Source organism: Vicia villosa, linkage group LG4, assembly GCF_029867415.1.
Source record: "Vicia villosa cultivar HV-30 ecotype Madison, WI linkage group LG4, Vvil1.0, whole genome shotgun sequence".
Taxonomy (NCBI): Eukaryota; Viridiplantae; Streptophyta; class Magnoliopsida; order Fabales; family Fabaceae; genus Vicia; species Vicia villosa.
Window position 1 is genome coordinate 57,344,821 of NC_081183.1, and position 26,904 is coordinate 57,371,724.

Here is a 26,904-nt window from a genome sequence, read left to right on the forward strand (position 1 = left end):
TCGTGCACCCTCAAAATTCCAGGGTGATGTCGGATAGGCTTCGAGCACCCGACTACAACAAACATTTCCCCACTGGGCCTCATGCGCCCTAAGAAGTCAAGGGTGCTGTCAGATACGCTTCGAGCCGTTCGACTACAACAATCAATTTCCCACAGCACCTAGCGCGTCTTAAAAATCTAGGGGGGTTATTGGAGATGCTTTGCACATCAGACTACAACAACAAATTCCCCCATGGGAGCTATCAGAGACGCTTTGTACGTCCGAATACATCATTCAAATACCCTCTGTCAAAGAAATACACGTTTTCATGCATAGTTGGCGCACCCTCCTCTATCTATCTAGGTAATTCGAGGGCGAGTGTGGTGAAGTTTGGAGACGTCCAACTAGATCCGAGCTATAGACTTGGGGCAGGGACAAATGTCCTCTACCTTTGACCACGTAAGATCGTCTATGACATAGAGCGTAGTGTAAAGCATGGTCGCATCTAGCCAGCTTCACGCCTTTCGTTTGTAAGTATAACTCGAAAATACCACCAGGACTAATTAAACTTATCCTTATCCGTGTGAACATGATTAACGCATAGTCGCCTCTAGCTGGTTTGGCATGAATTAATTACCGTTATCGTTAGGAGCGTAAACTTTAGTTCAGTATCAATATCTCTGGTTCAAAAAGCACCGTGATTGATCACAATCTTTGATCTACGGTGTCACATCTGCGAAATGCATCAAAAGTCTGTTCTTTCGTAATTTCCGTAAGAGGATTGCTATGGTTACACCCAAAAGTTAACACCTAATAGTTATACCGTAAAAAATACTGTCTGATTTCATTTATTTGTTTGTGTCGGTACAATAAAAAATAATGATTAAATATTTTAAAAAACAATAGGTAGTATTATACGGAGTTGGTGTTACAATTAGTGTACCAATAACACTTTCTCTTTCCGTAATCATCACCATTTTTAGATTTTTTTTTCTTTCCGAATGATCTATAGTAAAGGAATAATTTTGAGAGTGCTGGATTCAATTTCAAAACTCGTCAAGTATGATTTATTTGGGGGACCGGAATATGTGGGCTATTGAGGGTGTCCATATGGGCTAAGTATTATTTTCCGTCCAAGGTCGCTTCTTCTTCAACCTTACGTCTTGGTTACTGCATCCACCGTTGTTTTCACTCTCACATCTCCAATACTAATTAATTCTCCGTTTCACATCCTATCACCTCCGTGCCCTCAATCCATGGCGCCACCAACAGCTATTCACCAAATGCAATCCCTTTTTCTACATAACAACAATCACCCCCAACTCTCTGTTTCACAAACTCGTCCATTTCGTTCCAATTTCTTCTTTCAAAGGAAGTTATCATTGGAGCTACATAGGATGCCAAGGAAAGAAACGGTTATTGTGTCTGCGACAACAGCGGAAAAGAAGCGGTATCCCGGTGAGGCGAAGGGGTTTGTAGAGGAGATGAGGTTCGTGGCTATGAGGTTGCACACGAAGGACCAGGCAAAGGAAGGTGAGAAAGCAGTTGAAAAGCCCGAAGAGAGAGCCGTCACTAAGTGGGAACCTACTGTTGATGGATACTTGAAGTTCCTTGTTGATAGCAAACTTGTTTATGATACTCTCGAGAAAATTGTTCAACATGCTGCTTATCCTTACTGTGACTTTCTTTTTCTCTTTTTTATTGTAGTAATTTTGATATCACTTTGATTATCTCAAGCCATTACTAATGTTGTCAGCTAATTTGATTATCTAATTGGCCGATGGTTGTTATTGGTGTGCAGATGCTGAATTCAAAAATACTGGATTGGAAAGATCTGCAAGTTTGGACAAAGATTTTGAGTGGTTCAAGGAGCAAGGTTATACCATTCCGGAACCTTCATCTCCTGGTCTTACCTACGCACAATACCTTACAGATTTGTCTCAGAACGACCCACGGGCCTTCATTTGCCACTTTTACAACATATACTTTGCACATTCAGCTGGCGGTCGAATGATTGGGAAGAAGGTAACCATTTGCGTGTATGCTAAAAGAACTTATATCATAATTGAGTATCACATTGATTATATGCACTACATCTTTAGTTGAGTATCTTTTGCAGGCCATTACTTGAGTTTTAAGATAAACATTATCTGTGGCCCCAACTATAATTCATAATAGTATACAATTTTTTATTAACAGCATGACACTTTATCTAGGAATATTTTTATTTTTCATGATAGATATCTCCTTGGATATTTTAGATCATACTGGAGTTTCTGATGAAGTGGGAATGTATTGACATTCTTGTACTATATGCTTCATATCTCTCAGTATCAAATGCTATGTTTCGTGGTGGTACAATTGACATTCTAATTGTAATCAAACAATATTCTAATTGAATGATAACATGATTGGATTAGAATATTTTTCCTTTAAAAAAACTTTTCAGCCAAAGCAGTTTCTGAAGCATTTTGATTATAACCTGTTAATCTTGAAATGCAATTATTAGTCTTCATTTAACCAAAAAAACACTTTAAGCATAAGTATGGCCTTTTGCTACTTTTGGGTAGATATGTAAAGTTTCCAGGGGTACATCATTCTAACAACATTATTGATCCTCTTTATATTAGTATGAAGTAAGATTCAGAATATATGCATTGGATGTTTTCAGTCATTGTCACCTGATGCGACAAAAACTAATAATTATTGTTGCCTATGCATTTGATATCCTTACTTTTTTACTCTTAACAGATTGCTAGTCAGTTACTTAACAACCAGCGTTTGGAGTTCTATAAATGGGATGGTGACCTTTCACAGTTGTTGCAGAACGTTAGAGACAAACTGAATAAAGTTGCTGAAGTATGTTTCTTGAAATCTCTTAATCATTTGCATGTATATAAATTTATTTTTAATGGGCAAAGGCTGACATGATAAATTTCAAGTTTTCATATAAGGTGTTGAATATAACATTGGTAATCTTTGTTGTTTCTTCAGGAATGGACTCGGGAAGAGAAGAATCATTGTGTGGAAGAAACAGAGAAGTCATTTAAGTTATCCGGAGAGATTCTGCGTCTAATTCTGTCGTGATACTAATACTCTCTATATCTAATATTTACCATTACAAGTTTTTACACTTTTTATTCAAACTTTTATTGTTTAAACCTTTCATAACAATTAAAAATCCCAAAAAGAGTACAAATGTGGTAGAATTAAACCTTTCAAATACTTTTGCACATTTCAAGTAAGTCTATAAATTTGGTATCCAATTTTTAAAATATCCAGTATATCTCGGATTTTTGAAATATTCAGTATACTTACGACACTTTGTATGATTTATAGATTGCCCGACACTTTTGTATATTTGAGAATGCCTTAATTGTTCTATAAAAAAGCACTCAAGTTATTTTAAGTAAATCATAACAAAAATGAATAAGGGGTCTTATCTTGCATTTATTTTCTTTAACAGTAAGGAACCTCCCTTTGGTTCTAGGGTTATTGAGAATATATCATACTCGAAGATTTAAAATCCGAAGTCTCTTGGACCATGATGACAAACCAAGGGTGCTTGAAATTGAATATCGGCCTCCATTTATTGATTTTAATGGGAGACTAAGGTTCAATAATCTTCATCTCAAGGCACATGACGATGTAAAGACAATGCTTACAACATTTCTACGTTACGAGACTATGGGTTTTTATCGAGGTGGATACTACAATAGCAAGATCAAATAATTATATTCTTAAGATGCTAAAATGTTCTAAGACAATGAATAAAGATATAACTAATGAATAGTTAGCATATGTTAGAGTGTAACGTTGTTCATGTTGGTTTAATTTTTATCTAATTGCTTTTTTAATGTCTATGTTGTTTAATTTATATTTCGTTGTCTTTGTCATGTTTGCAATGTTTATGATCGCGAACAAAATATTTAAATCAAAATTTATCTAACACAAAAATCTATAATCCATTACAACAAATCATAAAACAAGTACAAATCTAAATGGGTCTCCAACGTACAATCTAAGTAATATGCCTTAACCCCTAAAAATCTACCCATGTGGGTTGATATGCAAGAAGAAATTGACAATTTCTTTGTAGACCCCTAAGGGGAGAACTCCTGCAAAAAAAATTTTAAAATACCCCTGTTTCGGAGATGTATCTCTGAAGTATTTTTTTTCTTCAGATTTTCTCAGAATTCGGCGATGCATCTCCGAAAACTTTAATTGGGGGGTGTTTCCGGAGATGCATCTCCGAAAATACCATTTTCACATTTTTGGGTGTTTCGGAGATGCATCTCCGAAATATGCAGAAAGATATTTTTGTTTTGTTTTCTAAACAATGTTTAATCCCGTATTTTAAATTAAACGACAATATAACACGTAAATGTCAAAAAATAGAACAGCTACTGGGAGTGTTTAGTCTCGTATTTTCTACTAGTTTTTTTGATATAAACTAAATATAACACGCATAATGGAATAAAATACTAATATTATATATACAACTAATAGTGTACGTAAATGTCAAAAAATACAACCCGAATACAATAAAGTCAACAATGAAAAATAAACCAGAACCAGCTACTGAGTATGCCTAACCCTAACTCCCTGGGACCTCCTCTGCCTGGTATATGCCGCCGCACCGGCCGCGTCACCGACCATCCTCTCCACGATGGAAACTGCCTCTGGACCGTCGTGCGCAATGATACCTCGGTCCAATGCGTCCCTCCCAAGCATCTCTATCCGTTGGCATATCGGAAGGAGATCAGTGGCATGGTCATCCTCGGCCTTCTGGCTCTCCAAGATCTCGTCGTGTGTTGGCCTAGGAGCTCCTAGAGCGTTGGGTGTCAGCAGAGGATGTGATACTCGATAGAACCATGTCATGTACCCCTCCACACAATTCCACTCCTTGGTGGCCTGCATACGCCGATACTCCTCCGAGACCAAATGATGCACCCAGTCCTCAAATATAGCAGTGAGCTCCACTCGGGTAACTGTGTCGGGAACATCCTCAAATGGTGACCTCGGTATCATCTACACACGTGCAAACTGCCTCATGCACCGCTCTGGCAGATACCTCACCATGGTGTTGGCCCCGCATGCCAACCATCTAGAGTATAACGCAATGCAGTCGAATGGGACAACAGTAATGTAGTCGGTGAACGACATCCAACGGATGTCATCGTGAGTTGTGCGATCGAGGTACACGCGATATGGTAGCACTGCATTGTTCCTCCTTTGGAGAACGTATCGGGCGGCCCTAGGCATGGCGTCAGTGTACGCAGTGTAACACCCTTCTAAACCCCGCGAAAATATAAATAAATCAGAGTAAATATACAGCAAGGATGCTACAATTAATAAAATAAACAAAATATCAAGTCGTTTGCCATGCTTTATTAGAATTAAACCAAATATCAAAACATGTGTTTAGCACAGCGGAAACTCATTTTAACAACGTTAAGAAACATATCCAAACAAATCAACAATACATAATCCATAACCAATAATGGCAACAACGTATATCAAGTAACTCTAAGACTATCGACCCCCAGTGTTACAAGATCAGAGCATGACCGACACGACTCCACATAACCGGATAAACTCTACGAGTCATCCTCACCGATCGCTTAAACCGCTACTTCAATCTGAAATCATCAAAGTAAGGGTGAGACTACATCATAATTAAATAGCATTATAAATCATCAGATATAGAATTTCATAAGCAATTATCCACCCTACTTAGCATATTCAGATTAATCAATTCATACCAATCACAAGCACAAATCAATAGTATGCACCACTAACACAACACAATCATAACACCGGATTTCATCCTGACATGTCACAATTTATACAAAGACCATGCAGACTCTTATGCATGTGGTACCAAAATTCGTGAATCACATTCACAGGACTTCTCTCTTTGATACTGCCCTCTAGTCGCTCACACCCCACATGGGCACATGACTACTGCCTCATCGCTCACACCCCACACGGGCACACGATGACTTCCCGCTAATCTCCGCACAATGGGAATTAGCCTTCCAATGCAAATGATTTATGAATGAATGCACACATGTCACATACTTATATCATCATCAATCCGATGCTTAACATCGCTTCATCACATCTTACCATAACGTCACAACAAGTATGTACATGTATCATGCATCATTCAAAACAAATCAATCATCATCATTCATCAAAACACATGATAACAACATTTACCATGAATAACATCCATCTGCATCATCATTCATCAAAACACATGATAACCATATTTACCACGAACAACATCTATTTGCATAACAAGCAGAAGCAATCACATTATAACAACACACATCATTGCACATATTCAATTATGCAAACAACAATTCATTGCACCTCATCAACTATGCAAAACAAGAATAAACCACATTTGAAGAAAACGATACTTTTCAAAATAAAATCAAGTTATTATTTTTTTCTTTATTTCATATGGTAAAGCATTCAATTTAAGGAACAACGTCCAAAACGGCGTATAAAACGGACTTACGGTTTGAAAATTAGAAGCTTTTAAAGTTAGAACAGTTTTTAAAACGTGCTGCTGGAATTTGTACTGGAACCCGGTTCGTCCCACATGGGAACCGGTTCCTGGACCCAAAAATGCCATTTTTAACGTTCTAACACAGTGGAACCCGGTTCCTCCCACATGGGAACCGGTTCCTACGAACCCAGAAGCTGAAAAACATGATTTTTAACGCTTTTATGCATCCCAAACACATACCAACGCATACCATTACGAAATTGATCATCAATAACATCAAAATACTCCAAATACATGATTCTAATACACAAACAACATACCATAACACCATGTAACAATACTACATCATCAATTGCAGTCAATTCATCAAATCATACATGTCAGTGTTGGTATTTCACAAAACCTAACATCCCAAATAGAGATTCTAATCCCTTAATTCAATCCTATCATCATCAAAATCATAATACTACATAATTAGAGTAATCACCCCTTACCTCAGAGTCGAATATTCGAAGGTCTTCTTCTCCTTTGGCTCTTCTCTCTTTCACGTACTCTTCAGTTCTCAGACTTCTATTCCTTTTGCCTCTAACCTTCTTTTTTCCCAATTTCCTTTATTTTCATCATTTCACTATTTTATATAAAAAATAGGATAATTAGTTAGTAAGGCCTCTCCATTGGCACCTCCCTTTTTACTAACTACGTCATGGCCCAATAACAATAATTCCTGTAATTCTTCCAAAAATCCAATTTTAATTACTGAATAATTAAATAATTTCCGAATAATTAATTTAACTTGATTAAATTAATTCATGAAATTACGGGGTGTTACAACTCTCCCCCACTAAAAGAGTTTTCGTCCTCGAAAACATACTCCAAGTGAAAAGTTCTGGATAAGAGTCCTTCATCTGACTCTCCCGTTATCAGTTAACACTTCTTAGTCGAGTCTCAAAATTCATCTGACATAACCAACATAAGCATGCCTCATGCATTCAATCTCAGCTCTTACATCGCATTTGACCATCCCATGGTATACCACTCGCTATATCTCCAAAAGGTTAACAACAATGAAACGTCGGGGTGCGATCCATACAATACGCCCAATAACTGAGTAATCTAATTACACAACCATGGTATGACCACACCCGATCAACACTGCAGTAAAGCATTCCATCTACCGAACGTACCAACCTTAGACACACTTTTCCATCTGAGCGATGAAATAACACTTACACTTTTCACCAACTGCTTCCTTCAAGAGCTCGATAATAACATTCCTATACCATTGAATTTCAACCATCTGACTCTGTTGCACCCCAAAATTTGCCCTCTTTATTGGAGCTATAAGTTAATGATGACGTTTATTTCGTCATCCAAAAATGGAAGAAAAATAATAAAGAGTTTTCATGGGTTTAAGAAGAACGGTGTGAAAAATGGTTTAAACAGTGGAAATACGAGAAAATTCGCAAGTCATATTTGAAAGGTGATACGAGTTAAGTTCCCTCGTTGTCCCCATTGTCTCGACAAGATCTACAACTTTTGTGTTCGGCTCGGGAGCCAATTCTTTGAGGAAGGTCTTCAAATTTGCAAATTACTTGAGGTTTCGCAGTGAAAAACGGTGCTGAATGTAGGATTTTCGGACAATAAAAAATTCATATCTCACAATCCGCTCGTCGGATTCGCTTGAAAATTTAACTGGAGCTCCGTGGCATCATTACCAAGATTTCATATGTTCGGACCGAAGGCCAAATATGCATAGAAAATTCCCAGAATTTTAAGGATCGTCGTGTTGTTTCAGTAAAAAGTGTGTTTTCGGGTATGTCGCGCCGATTTCGAAAATTCATAACTTCTTCGATTTTTATCGTATGAAGTCCATTCCGGCGGCATTCTCTCAGAAATTTCGTTAGCTTCGATTCTTTGTCACACATGCCTGTTCAGATTCTGAGCCGAAGATGGGTTTTTATCGAGTTCTTTGAGCGGTACTCACAAAATTTCGCACAGTCACGCCAGATGAATCGGCGTTTCTCGTCATTCAAACCGGCGTATTTTCTTCATCGCTCATCGGATTGAGGTGATTCTCGCGGCGACGGGTCACAAATTTGGTCATCTTCACAATGGCATTGGTTTCGTTCCTAAATTCAGAGCCGAACCGAGTTTCCTTGAAAACGAGCCAAAATGAGACGCACCGAGGGCAATTTGGGCATTTCGCGTTGACAATATATAAACATTTTGCTCTTCACAAATCAAGGAGAACGCTCATAATTTCAATTCACCAATTCTTCACAAACACATTCTCTCATTTCTCTCCCAATTCTCATAGATCAAAATCCCAAATTACATAAAACTTTCATCAAGATTCATCAATCTTCTTCAAGAATCAAGAACAACATGGATTGAAGATCGAGAGTCCGAGTTCGAATTTCCTCCTTCCTCTCTACATCTCGCGCGCCTCACTCTCTCTCTCCTTGGATCTTGCTTTCGCGTTTGTGTCGCGTTCGTGTCGTGTTCGCGTTCGTGTCGTGTTCGTGTTCGCGCGTCGGTTAAAGATCTTCATCCGGTAAGCCTTGAACCTTGAATTGAGTGCTTAATTGTAGATGTTAACATGATTTGAATGCTAGAGCTAGTGGTTGATTGTGCTTAATTGATGTTGATGACGATTAAATGTTGGATCCATTGATATCTTTGCTTGCAATTGCATGTGGATACAAGTTTGGTGCACTATGTGTTTGTTATAATGCTTGCATGAACTTGTTGCTTGATGGTTATTGATGATGACTTGAAATCTATGTGGATTGATACCTAATTGTGCTTGTTTGGTGCTCATAATGCTGTACAAATTGAGACAAATTCGTGCTTGGTTACATCTCTTATTGGATGCATGATTGAAGTGCTTTTGAATGTTGATTTTGCTGATTTTTCACTTCTGGTGCTGATGTAACCGGTTACCTGATTGATGTAACCGGTTACATGACTTGTTTTTTGGTCATTTTTCGTCACTGTCAGTGATGTAACCGGTTACCTGATTCATGTAACCGGTTACATGTCCCTTTTTTCTCAAAAAACAGCCGCTGCCAGTGATGTAACCGGTTACCTGATTCATGTAACCGGTTACATGACCCTGTTTTCCAGTTTCTGCCAGTGATGTAACCGGTTACCTGATTGATGTAACCGGTTACATGACTTGTTTTCTAACCTTTTTTCGTCACTGCCAGTGATGTAACCGGTTACCTGATTCATGTAACCGGTTACATGCTTTCTTTTTTTTAGTTTTTTTTTTCAACTTCAAATGTTCATATCTTTTGACTCGTAACTTCGATTTGCATGTTCTTTATATCGTTGGAAAGCTCGTGAGATGTACTATTTTGTGGAATGATTTGTATTGCTGAATTTTGTGTTTTCCATGATGGTACTTTTGTCGGCTTCCGGTGTGATTTTTGCATGCTTATTCGCGTATTATCGTACCTTTGCCCACGTTTGCTTTGTCCGGTTTATTTTAGAATAGCAATAACGCAATTCTGATTGCGGTGTCTTGTTATCTCTAACGTGTATGCTAGTGTGCGAGGCTTCTGGACGGTCACCGATCGATACTCACTCTATGAGTGTTCCGCTTTACTTGCGGGACACGATTCCATTCGCTTGCTTTGTGTTCTCATCCTGGAGACACATCTCTATTACTCTATATCTGCTTGTTTGGTTTTCTTGTTCCTCTTGCAGGTGTATTGTGATTGTGTTCGACGCGCGTGTCAATCTTTGTGTGCTTTCATGGCTAATCGGTGTGCTGACTATTTGCTTTTGCTTTGCTAGCTCGCTCGCGGGATCCTTAGTTTCTTCGCTTTGCTTCGCATTAGTTTACGGATCATCATCCGTTTGGTATTGATTCCGTTTCATTTTACTTTTTCTCGCACTTTATCGCTTTCCCGCATCATCCTATAACATGAGAAGTAGGACTTAGACATGCATCTGGCCAAGTCCTCGAAAGAGGCTCTGTTTTTGTTGGTGTGTTTATATTTGTGCTTTGCGGCAGGGAGTCACGGTGTAATAAGTCCTATATGGCACTCCGTTAAGTCCTCGTGGAAGGCATGCGGTCAAGGGTTCGTAATCAACCCCCGCCTAGTCTCATCGAGTCTGTTTGGTATGCGCACGCCTCGCGTTGCTTGCTTCCAAACGTGCAAAAGATCTTGTTATCGAGTATGTCAGGAAAATGGTTCATGCAATCGGACCCCCGTCTTTCCTATAGCTCGCGTCGCTCGACGTTGATGCTCGGTGTACGCACGCACCGTTTTCCTTTCCGATCTGTGACGGCTTGGTTGCTGAGAGGGGTCCGCCCTCTTGTCTATGGCCCGATCATTTTCGCGAGGTCTAATGCTTGGTTGACTTGGGTTGAGCTGCTCCCCTTGGCTATGGCGGGACCGCCTTTCTACCATTCGGTCAGTACCGTTGGTTTGTTTGCTTCACGAGCGGATGCTCGTTTGTGTGATATTATTGTGTGCTTCCCTTTTCCCTCGTAGGTTGATAGCTTAGCTTAGACTTGTACCCTTTGTATGATAACATTAGGTAGCAAGCTTTCCCCTTAGCTTAGGTTTTCCTCATGCATCTTTTAAAACACAAACCACACTCTTTGATTTTCTTTTCTTAAGAGCTTGTTATTTCCGCTCCATTCCCAAGCATAAGTCTCCAAAGGTCGAGCAGCGGAGTGCGAATGTAACTCGTTCACCTAAAAAACACAAAACAAATAGAAACTAGTTAGCCGAGCTACGGTAGCTCTGATTCTCCAAAACAGATACGTAGGCAGCGGGGTAGGGCCCGTGCGAGCACAATCCTTTCTTTTCCCTACATTCTGCATTCATTTTAGTCCAGATTAGCGTAGATTTGTTACACACCCATAGTTTTAGACACAAGCGTGGATACCATCGAGTACGATGGGCGCGAGGGGTGCTAATACCTTCCCCTCGCGTAACCGACTCCCTTACCCCTTTTCTCTGGTCGTGAGACCGTTGTGTTGTTTTGTTTTGTGGTTTGCTGGCATTCCCTTCCTTTTCAGGATAAATATGTTAGTGGCGACTCTGTTAATTTTTGCGGTAGCGACAGCTGGCGACTCTGCTGGGGACGTCTTGACCTGTTGCTGGTCCGGACTCAGCGAGTCGATCCTAGCGCTTGTGTGTTTATCTTTGGGTGTTTTACTGCTTTGCATATTTGCCTGTTTGCATTGCATTCTATGTGCGCTTTTACTTTTCTGCATCATATTCTGGACTGTCTGGATCTCTGTCTGTTGGGTGGGTGTTTCAAGAGGTAAAAGGCCCAATACCCAGGCTATGTGTGAACCATAGGAACCCTAGGATAGAGTGGGAGCATGGTTTGTCTCGAGGTGTACGTCTCGGGATGGATTATGTGACCACGAGCAGAGTAGTGGTTTCAAACGGAGGTATTATCGTCACCCGCTTGCGCGCTGTGATGATGCTTACCTTCGGGCGGACCGTATACTGCGTTTCATGACCTTACCTTGGCCTAGATATTACCCGTGAGTGGGGCGGGAATCAATGATCATATTAACAGGTACATTGTTGGTGACCGCTGTTCTTGTTCGTGGGTTACCGCTGTTCTTGTTCGTGGGTTACCGCTGTTCTTGTTCGAGTGTACTATTGGTTCTTGTTCGAGTGGTAATCTGTGTTCCATACCAGTGTGTTATTGACTATGGGCTTTGGTTCCGTGGATTGATATTCCGTGTTCCGTGGGGTATACTATTTGGGGGCCGAACCTTTGGCTCTATACTATGTGTGTTACCGGCAGTCCAGAATGCCTGGTGGGCGGCAACAAGTCCCACCACTTTGCATCATAGCATATTTATTTCCAAAAGAAACGCAAAAAAAAAGATATGTATAATAAGCATTTGCATGTCATGTTTTTCAGGGACATTCAGGAGTTCATTCAAGTTAAAGATGGACACTCCCATTGATACTGTCAAGGAAGCAAAGAGACATACGCACACCTACAGCTACTTCCGAGAGCCGTTGACCACATTAGAGGGTTTGAGTTCGTTAATGACCGCTTTCTGCCTGAAGAGTTTCACGGACAATTATGGGAATATCTTGACTTTGTTGGAAACCGTGGTTGATACTCCTGCTTTGCAAACTTTGATGCAATTCTATGATCCTGAAATGAGGTGTTTCACGTTCCAGGATTACCAGTTGGCTCCGACATTGGAAGAGTACTCTATTATTCTTAATCTCAAGGTAAAAAGCGAAGTGCCATTCATCGACGTTCCAAAAGAAGTGAATTTCAAGTTGATCGCTGCTGCTCTTTATTTGAGCATAAAAGAAGTATCTGATAATTGGAAGTCGAATGGAGGTGTCTCGGGGTTCTCTTTGAAGTTCTTGGTGAGAAAAGCTAAAGAGGAATTTGAGAAAAAGAATTGGAACGCGTACAATGCATTGCTTGCTGTGGCTATTTACGGGATTGTGATGTTCCCGAATGTTCCCAATTTTGTAGACTCGGCTGCGATACACATCTTCATGGGAAAGAATCCTATTCCTACTTTGTTGGCCGATACTTACTATGCCATTCATTCCCGATATGAGAAACGTGGTGGTGCTATCACTTGTTGCCTTCAATTGTTGTTCATCTGGTTCCTCTCTTTGTTGCCTAGCAAAGGACCTTTTGTGAAGACAAGGGAGACACTTAAGTGGACCCACAGGATTATGTCACTTACTTCTTATGATATTCAGTGGCCAAAGTATCGAATTAATGTTTCTGAAGTGATTGTTGGATGCGGTAAGTTTGATAATGTTCCTTTGGTTGGTACCAGAGGTTGCATCAATTACAATCCCGTGGTATCCTTGCGTCAGTTGGGGTATACGTTGAAAGACAAGTCGGCAGATCACTTGATAGCGGAAACAGTCTATTTTGAGAAGGGGTCGGATCCAGAAAAGTTGAAGGAGATAATTGTGGCTTGGAAGAAGATCCGTAAGCATAATGGAGCCCATTTAGGGAAGAAGGAATCACTTGCTTTGACACCGTATGTTGAATGGATTGTGAAACGGGTTGGGAACTTGTTGCTGCCATATGACAGGGTTGCACCACTTCAAAAGCAACCTCCTTTGATTCTATCTGAATTTGTGCAACAGAACTTTACAAGGATGCTCTGGTTACCAACTACAGGTTGCATGAAAGAGAGCAAGAGACCAATTTGAAGTTCTTTGAAGAGAGAGATGCAAAGATGAGGTTGATGCACCAGCTCAAGCAAGTCGAAGGCGCAAGTTCAAGTCAAGCTGGTGCCCGGAGGCGTCCCTATGAGTTGCTAGAGGAAGATTTGTATCAGAAGCAGCAAGAGTGTCTACAGTTACAGAGATCAGAGAGTAGTCTCAAGAGGCAGAAACGGGATTCAGATAAACAGCTAGCAGAAGAGAAGGCTAAGACTGCTCGGCTTGAAGAAGAACTAAGAAGACTCCGAGCCCAACGGAGAGGAGAGGGAGAAGTTCATTCTGTTGCCAGGCGATCCTAGTATCACTGTGGGGTAGATTTGTTTGATCCATGATGGTGGATTTGATGGTTATGCTTGGTTTTTGTCGCCCATGTCCAGGATTGTTGGATGGGGTCGCATTTTGATGTTCTGGATTTCTTTTGTATGCCTTATGAGCACTTTGTGACACGGTTATGTGTTTTGTTGTATGAACTCAAATTCTCAGTTATGTTTGAATGAAACATGCTCAGTTTGCCGATTTATTCTTGTGTGTGGATTGTTATTCAAATATATTCGGTATCAGGGTTGCTATGTCCTATCTGAAAGTGGGATGAACTCTTGGATACCTGAAAATGGACAAACATCTCATGCATATCATTCATATATCATACATGTCATATATTTGCAGGTTTTGCAGGTCTTATATCTTACGTCTCGCTGTTTTGTTACCAGAAGGAGTTCTAAGACGGCTAATCACCCGTATCCGACTAGGAGCAATCAGAGAAGGCAGATGGAACAGATTCAGGAACAGATGGCTGAGATGAGAGCTCAACTGACAGAGCAGATGAATGCGCAGATGGCGCAGTTTATGGAAGCATTGACTAATGTGACCAAGGGGCAGGATGACTTGCGAGTTCTCGTCGAGAATTCTAGAAGGAACGAGAATGAAGGACGCCAAGGGCTGTTTGAGGATGTATCTGGTAGGATTGGTGACCACCATGATCCGAATGAGTTTGCTCGTATGGGAGGACACTATAATCCTTTCAACCAGCATCAGGGGTTTCCACCTCCACCCCCGTCTCGTCTGTTGGGAAAGAGAGATACTCAGAACCGTGGTAATCTGGATTTCGATGTTGAGAACTTTGATCAGCTATCAAGGCACAGTGCTGAGGGTGCGCATGATGAAGTTGAAAGGTATCGTCTGATTGAAGAACGTCTCAGAGCTGTTGAAGGCAAAGGGGTGTTAGGCATGGATATCAATGACTTGGGGTTGGTTCCTGGTGTGAGGATCCCGCCGAAATTCAAAGTTCCATCTTTTGACAAATACAATGGGGCGACTTGTCCTATGACTCATGTTAAGGCGTATTATCGAAAGATGTCGGTATACTCTGAGGATGAGGGTTTTCTGATGCACTTCTTCCAGGATAGTCTTGCTGGGGCTTCTTTGGAGTGGTATGTTCAGTTGGAGCGTACTCATATCCATTCCTGGAGAGATCTTGTGGAGGCTTTCATTAAGCATTATCAGTATAATGTTGATATGGCACCCAACAGGACCCAGTTGCAGAGTTTGGTTCAGGGGTCTAAAGAATCCTTCAAAGAGTACGCTCAGAAATGGCGTGAGTTAGCCGCAAGAGTTCAGCCACCTATGACTGAACGTGAGATGATTGACATGTTCACCAGTACTTTGTCTGGACACTATTATTTGGCTTGCAGTGCTTCAGCAAACTTTTCTGAAATGGTGAGATATGGTGAACGAGTTGAGATGGGTCTAAAGATGGGGAAAATTCAGTTGGGAGCTTCTTCTAATTCTGCTGGTGGTAAGAAGCAAGCTGAAGGTTATGCCAGAAGGAAAGAAGGAAATGCTAATGCCATATATGGAAGAAGGGGTTCAGGGAGAAGTAATTCACATGTCAATGCTGTCATGATCCCAGTACCACAACAACAACATCAGCAGGGACAGCGTTCCAGTAATGATCGCTATCCTCCCAGGACTAGGCCTCACAGAAAGATTGATCCGATTCCTATGACCTATGCTCAGGTGCTGCAACATTTGCTTAAGATTGAAAAGATTACTTTGAGAGATGCTCCGAATGCTCCGGACACACAATCTCCGAATTACAATGCGAATGCACGATGTGCTTTCCATTCAGGTGCCGCTGGGCATGATACAGAGAGGTGCATTGCGTTGAAAAACAAAGTCCAGGACTTGTTGGACCAAAAGATTATTCAATTCACTCCTACACCCAATATTGTCAATAATCCGATGCCTGCGCACGGAGGTTCGGGTGTGAATGCCATTGAGAGTGAAGAGATAAGGGTTGTATCTGAAGTGAGTTGTTTGACTTTTCCTCTTGTATCTGTGAAGCAACATCTGATTAATAGCGGTATCTTCCCGGGCTGTGGTGTTGATTGTGAGAATTGCAAAAGTCAACCTGAAGGTTGTGTTGATTTGAAAGGTATGGTACAAAAGCTGATTGACGAGGGTCCTCTTCAGTTCTATCGAAGGTTGAGAGGTGCAAAGAGTAAGGATGGTGAAGTGTCTGTGATCTCAATTCCTTATGATCCAGTTGTTCCAATATGTATTCAGGTGCCTATTCAGATACCTGTCAGTATCCCGTATGAGGAACAACCAGCGGCGTTAATGATTACTGTGCCAGGGCCTATTCCATATGAGAGTGAGAAGGCCATCCCTTGGCATTATGGTTCAGACGTATATTACTATGGCACGAAGGAAGAAGGCGAGCCATCTAAAGAGAAGTTTGTTGAAGCCTCAGCTGCAAACACTGATAACTTCGCCGGTACTGGTAGGATCACTCGCAGTGGTAGGGTGTTCTCCCCTCAGCTTGTTCAAAACAATGCAGATGCTTTGGCTAAGGCCAAAGGAAAACAAGTAGTGCCCGATGTCCAGAACTCTCCGATTTAGAGTGGGGCACCTGATAGTGCTGTGTCTTCCAAGGATGTGGAGGAATTATTGAGAATCATCAGGAAGTCTGATTACAAAGTTGTTGAGCAGTTGGGTCAGACCCAGTTAAAGATTTCCATCTTGCAACTGCTGATGTGTTCAGAAGGTCATAGAGATGCTCTCTTGAGAATCCTGAATGGTGCTTACGTCCCGCATGAAATATCTGTGAATCAGTTAGAGTCGGTGGCCAATAATATCTCCGCTGGGAACGGTTTGGGATTTACGGATCGTGATCTTCCTCCAGAAGGGAGAAACCATAACAAGGCTTTGCATATTTCGATTGAGTGTAAGGGGACGACTTTGTCCCGTGTTCTGGTTGATACTGGGTCTTCTTTGAACGTGCTTCCCAAATCAGCTCTAATGAGAATTGACTATGCCGGTGTGGAGTTAAGGCCTAGTGATTTGGTAGTGCGCGCCTTTGATGGTTCAAGGAGGTCTGTTTTCGGAGAGGTAGATCTACCAATCCAGATTGGTCCTCAGATCTTTACTACAACCTTTTACGTGATGGATATTCAACCTGCTTATTGTTGTCTATTGGGACGACCGTGGATTCACAAGGCTGGTGCTGTGACATCCACTCTTCATCAGAAGTTGAAGTATCCGGTTGACGGTAAAGTGGTGACAGTTTGTGGTGAAGAAGATTACATCGTGAGTCACTTGTCCTCTTTCTGGTATGTGGAGATCGAAGGTGAAATACATGAGACGCCATTCCAAGCGTTTGAAGCTGTAAATGCTGTGAGAACTCCTCCTTATGAGATAACGAAGCCAGAAACGATTATGTCTTCTCTGAGAGACGCTCAGGTTGTTGTTGAGACTGGAAAGGTGGAAGGCTGGGGGCAAGTAATTGATGTGCGTCCCAAATTTGACAAGAATGGTCTTGGTTTCAGTCCTGGAAAGCGTATTGCATCGCCCAAGTCTGGTGTACTCAGCCCGATCAAGTTTGTGAGTGGTGGTGTCATTCAAGATGGCCAGGTTAACGCCATTGTCGATGGCGAGGAGGTGGATAGTGACTGTGATTTTGATAGCTGGATTCGTCCAAGTATTCCTGGGGAGATGCCTTGCAATTGGACAATTGAAGATGTCATTCAAGTCACACAGGCTCAGGAGTAAATTTCTTGTTTTTACTTTTCTTATCATGACATAATTCCTATGCTCTGCCCAAGGCGTAGTGAATCATTTGTAGGGCCATGCAGTTCGCATTTTCAAAGTTAATCATGAAATAAAAGGACGTTTTTGCATTCAAATGTTTTGCTCTTTGTCTTTCTTTTTAACTTTTTCCTTCAAATGGCAATGTTTTTTTGCACACACTTGCACATAGCTTAATAAAAATAAAACTAAAATAAAAACATCAATCATGCAGATGTTCCACTACCACGGATTTCATTGGTAACAGTTCCGCTATTGCTTATTATGACTTTGATAATCCGATCTACCAAGCCGAGGAGGAAGCTTATGAAGATTGTGATCTCCCCAACGAGTTGGCCAGATTGTTGAAACAGGAAGAAAAGAAAGCGATTCAGCCGCATCAAGAGGTAATCGAGATGGTAAATGTTGGCACTAAAGAGCAAGTTCGAGAAGTCAAGATAGGGGCTGCGCTTGAGAATAGTGTGAAGCAGAGGCTTATTGCTATGTTGAAAGAGTATGCGGATATCTTTGCTTGGTCCTATGAGGATATGCCAGGTCTCGATACAGATATTGTAGTACACCGTCTACCTCTCAAGGAAGATAGTCCTCCTGTCAAACAGAAGCTTCGAAGGACTCGCCCAGATATGTCTGAGAAGATTAAGAAAGAGGTTGAGAAACAATTTGATGCTGGCTTTCTACAAGTGGTGAATTACCCGCCATGGGTTGCGAATATTGTTCCTGTACCTAAGAAGGACGGAAAGGTCAGGATGTGTGTGGACTACAGAGATCTTAATAGGGCAAGTCCAAAGGATGATTTTCCTCTTCCTCACATTGATGTGTTGGTGGATAATACTGCTACTTTCAAAGTGTTTTCCTTCATGGATGGTTTCTCTGGGTACAATCAGATCAAGATGGCACCAGAAGACATGGAGAAAACAACGTTTATCACACCGTGGGGAACTTTCTGCTATAAAGTCATGCCTTTTGGGTTGAAAAACGCAGGGGCAACGTATCAGCGCGCCATGGTGACTCTTTTTCACGACATGATTCACAAAGAGATTGAAGTGTATGTTGACGACATGATTGCAAAGTCTCACACTGAAGAAGAGCACTTGGTTCACTTGCAGAAGTTGTTTGAAAGGCTTCGGGAATTCAGACTGAGGTTGAATCCAAACAAATGCACTTTCGGAGTGCGGTCCGGAAAGTTGTTGGGCTTTGTTGTTAGTGGGAAAGGTATTGAGGTCGATCCTGCGAAAATAAAAGCTATACAAGAGATGCCTGAGTCGAGGACAGAAAAAGAGGTTCGTGGTTTCTTAGGGAGATTGAACTACATTGCTAGATTCATCTCTCATCTTACGGCCACTTGTGAACCAATATTCAAGTTGCTAAGAAAAGATCAGACGGCCAGGTGGAATAATGATTGTCAAAAAGCATTCGAAAAAGTGAAAGAGTATCTGCAGGAACCTCCGATACTAATGCCTCCAGTTCCAGGAAGGCCTTTGATTATGTACCTCACAGTTCTTGAAAATTCAATGGGATGTGTGCTGGGTCAACATGACGAGTCTGGCCGAAAAGAGCATGCAATATACTACCTTAGCAAAAAGTTTACCGACTGTGAATTCCGATACTCACTGCTCGAAAAAACTTGCTGTGCTTTGGTGTGGGCTGCTCGCCGGCTGAGGCAGTATATGTTGGTTCACACCACCTTATTGATTTCCAAGATGGATCCTATTAAGTATGTCTTTGAGAAGCCCGCTCGTTCTGGAAGAGTAGCCAGGTGGCAAATGATTTTGACTGAATATGATATCCAGTATACTACCCAGAAAGCCATCAAAGGTAGTGTGTTGGCAGATTATCTTGCGCACCAGCCTGTTGAAGATTATGAACCGATGAAGTTTGAATTCCCCGATGAGGATGTGTTGTACATCAGAGATTGTAACATTCCCGGACCGGAGGAAGGACCCGAACCAGGATCGCGATGGACGCTCGTGTTCGATGGTGCCTCTAATGCACTCGGGAATGGTGTTGGAGCTGTAATTACTTCTCCATCAGGTTTCCATATTCCATTTACAGCCAGAATCTGTTTTGATTGCACTAATAACATGGCTGAATATGAAGCCTGCATTTATGGTATCGAAGCTGCGATTGATTTGCGAATCAAGTACTTGAAAGTTTATGGGGATTCCAATCTTGTCATTAGCCAGATCAATGGAGATTGGGAAACTCGCCATCAGAATCTGATTCCGTACAAGGAGCATGTGATGAGACTCATTCCGTACTTTGATGAGATCACATTCGAGCATATTTCTAGAGAAGAGAACAATCTTGCTGATGCTCTCGCTACTTTGGCTTCCATGTTCAAAGTGAAATGGGCCAATGAAGCGCCTAACATCACCATCAACAGATTGGACGAACCAGCATTTTGCTTTGAGGCTGATATTGAGTTGGATGGTAATCCCTGGTATCATGATATCAAAAAGTTCCTCGAAACTCAAGAGTATCCTCCCGAAGCGTCGGTGACTGATAAGAAGTTTCTGAGAAGGTTTGCAGCTAAGTTTTACCTCAACGGTGGTGTATTGTACAAGAGGCATCATGACGGTGTGTTGCTCCGATGTGTTGTGAAGGAAGAAGCTTCGAAAATCATAGAGGAAATGCACGAAGGTGAGTTTGGTACCCATTCAAGTGGGCATACAATGGCTAAGAAGATCTTGAGGGCTGGTTACTATTGGTCCACTATGGAAACTGATTGTCATAACCATGTCAGAATTTGTCACAAGTGCCAGATCTATGCTGACAAAGTGCACATGCCGCCTGTGCCGTTGAATGTCTTGACTTCTCCGTGGCCTTTTGCAATGTGGGGCATTGATATGATTGGAGAGATTAAGCCTACTGCTTCTAATGGACATCGCTTCATTTTGGTTGCCATCGATTACTTCACCAAGTGGGTTGAAGCCGCATCTTATGCGAATGTCACCAAGCAAGTGATTACTCGCTTTATCAAGCACAACATAATCTGTCGTTATGGGATTCTTGAGAAGATCATTACTGATAATGGATCAAATCTCAATAACAAGATGATGAAGGAGCTTTGTGAGTCCTTCAAGATCAAGCATCACAATTCTTCTCCGAACCGTCCAAAGATGAATGGCGCGGTTGAAGCGGCCAACAAGAACATTAAGAAGATTGTGCAGAAGATGGTAGTGACCTACCGAGATTGGCACGAGATGTTGCCTTTCGCCTTGCATGGCTATCGCACCTCTGTGCGTACATCGACTGGGGCAACTCCTTTCTCACTTGTTTATGGCATGGAAGCGGTATTGCCTGTTGAAGTTGAGATTCCTTCCTTGAGGATTATGAAAGACGTCGAGCTTGACGAGTCAGAATGGGTACAAAATCGGATGGATCAGTTGAACCTCATTGATGAAAAACGCTTAGCGGCCATCGGACATGGTCAGGTGTACCAAAAGAAGATGAGGAAGGCTTTTGACAGGCGGGTGCGACCCCAAAGCTACAAGCCAGGTGATCTGGTACTCAAAAGAATCATTCTCCCTCAAGGCGATCCTCGAGGCAAGTGGACTCCGACGTATGAAGGCCCCTTTGTTGTGCAGAAAGTATTCTCTGGCGGCGCCATGATGCTTGCAACAATGGATGGCGAGAACTTTCCGCACCCTGTGAACGCAGATGTAGTCAAAAAATACTTCGCATAGACCTGATAAAAAAAAAGAGAAAAAAAAGAAAGAAAAAAGAAGAAAAGGAAAAAAGAGAAAAAAAATGAATCAGGCAAAAGAATGAAAAAGAAACAAATATACCCGCTAAGTTGAAAACCCGAAAGGGCGGCTTAGGCAAAAAAGGGACAAAAGCGAACGACTACATCTCGCATGCCACCATGGCAATCACTCTTCATACATGCTTAGGGCTCCCGACCGAGGGATAAGCAAGACTCCGTGTTCTTGAGTTTGCACCTGGCAGCTCAAATCCCTAAAGAATTTTCTAATTCCAATCGTCGTGTTTAGGGCTCCCGACCGAGGGATAAGCAAGACTCCGTGTTCTTGAGTTTTGCATCGCTGGCAACTCAAATCCCTAAAGGCGCTCACAAACCCCGTCGGGTCCACAAGTTTGGTGATGTCATATCAATCAGTTGTTAAATTGGGCAGTGATCAATCCTAATGAGTACGGTCTTCCAAAGCAAGGAGATGAGAGCGTCGGAGTTATAAAAGTGATAGCGGGATCGAAACCAATGGATATCCGTTTCACATTGCCATTTCTCTTGTACTCAATAAATGTGTGGTTACCTCTTACTAGGAACTACTTCTGAAAAGTGTTCGCTCTTTTATGAGCATTCCTTTTGCAATTAATAAAGATCCTTTTTATCTTAAACAACTGTTTTCTTTTACCGTTTTGTTTGCATAAAACGTCCTAAGTTTGTGTTAAACTTTGCATATGAAAACTGCATTGCTTTTACAATACATGATTAGAAATGAAACCTTTGAATCTACTTCGAAGTTTTGTGTAACTGGGATGGCAGGCTAAGATACCATGCTATATCCTATGGCATTTGCATTTGTTTGTCTCGCAGGTACATGCTTGCAAGCGCTTCGTATCAGCATATCGGCGGACTTAATCATGAGAGATTCTCACTCCCCAGCCGAGTGTTTCTTAATGAAAGATTCTCATTCCCCAGCTGAGTACTTTCAGATGGGACTTTCCTTGCTCCAGGATTCTCATATCCTCAGTAAAGCACATCTTAATGCATTCTCTATGCTCCAGAAGCCTTATTCCCGACGGAATGCTTTCTCCCCAGTTGAATCATGATGGAATGGTGTCTGATTCCCCAGCGAGCTCTTAATGAGGTTCCTTGCCCGAGTTCCTCGTTCTCCCCAGTAGAGCGTTTCTCTCCCCAACAGATTAACCTGTTTTCCCCAGGAGAGTCATCTTATGCCCCAGCGGACTGCTTCTCTCCCTAACAGGGTGACCTATTTTCCCCACAAGAGTCATCTTATGCCCCAGTGGAGTTGTCTTAACAAAAGGTTCTTATGCTAAGTTCCTTATCCCCAGCGGATTTCTCGTATCCCTAGCGGATCGATATGCGGAAGTATTCATCTTCCCCACTGAGTTCTCTCCTCAGCAGAGGTTCGCATGCATCCTCAGCAGAATCTGCATCCTTCGAGGATTTCCCCAGCGGAATACTTTATCCCCTAGCAAGTCTGTCACTCCTCACCAGAGTTATCTTCATGACTTGCTCTTATCTCCACATCCCCAGTGTGTCGAAGATTGACTTCCCCAGCAAGGTTCGCCAGGATATTCCCCGAGTTCAGTGGGATGCTCTTATCCTCAAGCAGGATTCATTCTCCAAGCAGAGCTCGCATCCAGATTTGATCGTCTCCAGCAGATTTCTGATCCTTCTTTGCCAGCTCGCAGTTTGTGACTTCTGGTCACTCATCTTGTCCTCCCCGCAGAGTTCCATGCTCTCTCCAGGACTTCTTCAGCAAATCAGTGCTCCTCCGCTGTTTCCCCAAGCAGCGTCTGAATCATGCATCATTTGCATAGCATTCTCAAAGCGTATAACGTCTTCCTTCTCGGGAACGTTATTCCATAAACATTCATACATGCATCATGCATAAACCATATCATATCTGTTTCTTTCTGCAGGAAAGTTATCCAGATACGAATGCTCCCCAGAGAGCAATACTCGCCTAATCATTATGGGCGTTATCCTGATGTTGAGATCAGAAGAGGAATGTCATTTCATCTGTTGAAGACATTTCGTTCCCGGCGCACACAGTTCGGAAGAGATATCTGTCCTTATTCTTGATATTCAGATCAGTTGAAGGGACCGCCTCCGGATCTCCCCAAGATCTTCCTAAGGAGCCAGCCACTGATATCTAGATCAGATGGAGATGTCTGCCTGGTTGACTTTGTCATTCAGAAGAGGATTGTTCTACTTATTTTCTGGCACAGCTCAGATCAGTTCAAAGACATTCCTATTCCCGATGCCCCCAGATCGGTGGAAGATATTTGTTCTTATTCCTGATAAATCAGACTTTCAGTTGAAGGAACCGCCTCCGGATCTCTATAGATCTTCCGAAGGAGCAAGCCTTCTGATACATCAGATCAGTTGGAAATATCTACTCCTTGACGATTTAGTTCGTTCAGAAGAAGAAATTCGTTTGCCCAGTCCTGATACCTTACTATCAGTTGAGGACGTTTTCTTTACCCGGCGTACACAGTTCGGAAGAAACATCCGTTCCTATCCTAATATCCAGACTCAGATTAGTTGAAGGAACCGCCTCCGGATCCCCGAGATCTTACGAAGGAGCAAGCCACTGATATCATCAGATCAGATGGAGATGTTTGCCTGATCGACTTTGTCTTTCAGATGAAGATTGTCCTACTTATTTTCTAGCATCATGTCTAGATCAGTTTAAAGGCATTCTTTCCCCGGCGTACACAGTTCGGAAGAGATATTGTTCTTATCCTGATTGCCAGTTCAGTTGAAAGAACCGCCTCCGGATCCCCGTGGTCTTACGAAGGAGCTAGCCGCTAATTCCCAGATTAGTAGGAATATCTACCTGATGATTTAATTGCATCAGAAGAGATGTCTGCCCAGATTCCCAGATCAGAGATACTTTTACCCGTTGATGTCCAGATCAACCGGCGTATCTCCTTCGATTCCCAGATCGACTTAAGACATCTATCCCGATGCATGTTCGAAGACATCTGCAACGCCTGATACTCAGATCAGTCAAGATGTTCCTTCTCTTGATGCCCAGATCATTTGAAGTGTTTCCCCTGCCTGTGGGTGCCCGTTCCTCCTTTTTCACAAGTTGGAGCATATTTATTATCCAGATCAGTTGAAGTTTTTTCCCCTGCTCGCGGGGTGGTACATTCCTTCTTATTGCAAGATGGAATCTTCTATTGATCAAGAGTGCAAATTTTCGAGTTCATTCTGGTATTCAATCTCCTTCCACCTTAACGGTTCGAAACTTTCGTATCTCACTCGCCAGGTTCAAGAAGTTTGAATAGGGGCAGCTGTTGCACCCCAAAATTTGCCCTCTTTATTGGAGCTATAAGTTAATGATGACGTTTATTTCGTCATCCAAAAATGGAAGAAAAATAATAAAGAGTTTTCATGGGTTTAAGAAGAACGGTGTGAAAAATGGTTTAAACAGTGGAAATACGAGAAAATTCGCAAGTCATATTTGAAAGGTGATACGAGTTAAGTTCCCGCGTTGTCCCCATTGTCTCGACAAGATCTACAACTTTTGTGTTCGGCTCGGGAGCCAATTCTTTGAGGAAGGTCTTCAAATTTGCAAATTACTTGAGGTTTCGCAGTGAAAAACGGTGCTGAATGTAGGATTTTCGGACAATAAAAAATTCATATCTCACAATCCGCTCGTCGGATTCGCTTGAAAATTTAACTGGAGCTCCGTGGCATCATTACCAAGATTTCATATGTTCGGACCGAAGGCCAAATGTGCATAGTAAATTCCCAGAATTTTAAGGATCGTCGTGTTGTTTCAGTAAAAAGTGTGTTTTCGGGTATGTCGCGCCGATTTCGAAAATTCATAAATTCTTCGATTTTTATCGTATGAAGTCCATTCCGGCGGCATTCTCTCAGAAATTTCGTTAGCTTCGATTCTTTGTCACACATGCCTGTTCAGATTCTGAGCCGAAGATGGGTTTTTATCGAGTTCTTTGAGCGGTACTCACAAAATTTCGCACAGTCACGCCAGATGAATCGGCGTTTCTCGTCATTCAAACCGGCGTATTTTCTTCATCGCTCATCGGATTGAGGTGATTCTCGCGGCGACGGGTCACAAATTTGGTCATCTTCACAATGGCATTGGTTTCGTTCCTAAATTCAGAGCCGAACCGAGTTTCCTTGAAAACGAGCCAAAATGAGACGCACCGAGGGCAATTTGGGCATTTCGCGTTGACAATATATAAACATTTTGCTCTTCACAAATCAAGGAGAACGCTCATAATTTCAATTCACCAATTCTTCACAAACACATTCTCTCATTTCTCTCCCAATTCTCATAGATCAAAATCCCAAATTACATAAAACTTTCATCAAGATTCATCAATCTTCTTCAAGAATCAAGAACAACATGGATTGAAGATCGAGAGTCCGAGTTCGAATTTCCTCCTTCCTCTCTACATCTCGCGCGCCTCACTCTCTCTCTCCTTGGATCTTGCTTTCGCGTTTGTGTCGCGTTCGTGTCGTGTTCGCGTTCGTGTCGTGTTCGTGTTCGCGCGTCGGTTAAAGATCTTCATCCGGTAAGCCTTGAACCTTGAATTGAGTGCTTAATTGTAGATGTTAACATGATTTGAATGCTAGAGCTAGTGGTTGATTGTGCTTAATTGATGTTGATGACGATTAAATGTTGGATCCATTGATATCTTTGCTTGCAATTGCATGTGGATACAAGTTTGGTGCACTATGTGTTTGTTATAATGCTTGCATGAACTTGTTGCTTGATGGTTATTGATGATGACTTGAAATCTATGTGGATTGATACCTAATTGTGCTTGTTTGGTGCTCATAATGCTGTACAAATTGAGACAAATTCGTGCTTGGTTACATCTCTTATTGGATGCATGATTGAAGTGCTTTTGAATGTTGATTTTGCTGATTTTTCACTTCTGGTGCTGATGTAACCGGTTACCTGATTGATGTAACCGGTTACATGACTTGTTTTTTGGTCATTTTTCGTCACTGTCAGTGATGTAACCGGTTACCTGATTCATGTAACCGGTTACATGTCCCTTTTTTCTCAAAAAACAGCCGCTGCCAGTGATGTAACCGGTTACCTGATTCATGTAACCGGTTACATGACCCTGTTTTCCAGTTTCTGCAAGTGATGTAACCGGTTACCTGATTGATGTAACCGGTTACATGACTTGTTTTCTAACCTTTTTTCGTCACTGCCAGTGATGTAACCGGTTACCTGATTCATGTAACCGGTTACATGCTTTCTTTTTTTTAGTTTTTTTTTTCAACTTCAAATGTTCATATCTTTTGACTCGTAACTTCGATTTGCATGTTCTTTATATCGTTGGAAAGCTCGTGAGATGTACTATTTTGTGGAATGATTTGTATTGCTGAATTTTGTGTTTTCCATGATGGTACTTTTGTCG

At 41.8% G+C, this 26,904-nt stretch overlaps 2 protein-coding genes across 2 annotated transcripts; both read left to right on the forward strand.

Moving 5' to 3' along the window:
- The first annotated feature begins 916 nt into the window (after window positions 1-916).
- On the forward strand, window positions 917-3,202 carry LOC131599179 (heme oxygenase 1, chloroplastic-like). Its single transcript, XM_058871621.1, has 4 exons — window positions 917-1,656; window positions 1,781-2,004; window positions 2,731-2,838; window positions 2,974-3,202. The coding sequence occupies exons 1-4, from the start codon at window positions 1,236-1,238 to the stop codon at window positions 3,064-3,066; spliced, it is 846 nt and encodes a 281-aa protein (XP_058727604.1). The 5' UTR covers window positions 917-1,235; the 3' UTR covers window positions 3,067-3,202.
- A 9,233-nt stretch (window positions 3,203-12,435) lies between these two features.
- LOC131597245 (uncharacterized) lies at window positions 12,436-13,686 on the forward strand. The gene has a single exon (XM_058869951.1). It carries the CDS (start codon window positions 12,436-12,438, stop codon window positions 13,684-13,686), a length of 1,251 nt encoding a protein of 416 aa, XP_058725934.1.
- Window positions 13,687-26,904: the final 13,218 nt, after the last annotated feature.

Excerpts from the sequence above, each read along its gene's own strand:
- LOC131599179 (XM_058871621.1), top strand. The coding sequence starts at position 1,236 with ATGGCGCCACCAACAGCTATTCACCAAATGCAATCCCTTTTTCTACAT. Across the intron at positions 1,657-1,780 it reads ACATGCTGCTTATCCTTACT|ATGCTGAATTCAAAAATACT; the intron begins GTGACTTTCTTT and ends ATTGGTGTGCAG. Across the intron at positions 2,005-2,730 it reads GTCGAATGATTGGGAAGAAG|ATTGCTAGTCAGTTACTTAA; the intron begins GTAACCATTTGC and ends TACTCTTAACAG.
- LOC131597245 (XM_058869951.1), top strand. The coding sequence starts at position 12,436 with ATGGACACTCCCATTGATACTGTCAAGGAAGCAAAGAGACATACGCAC.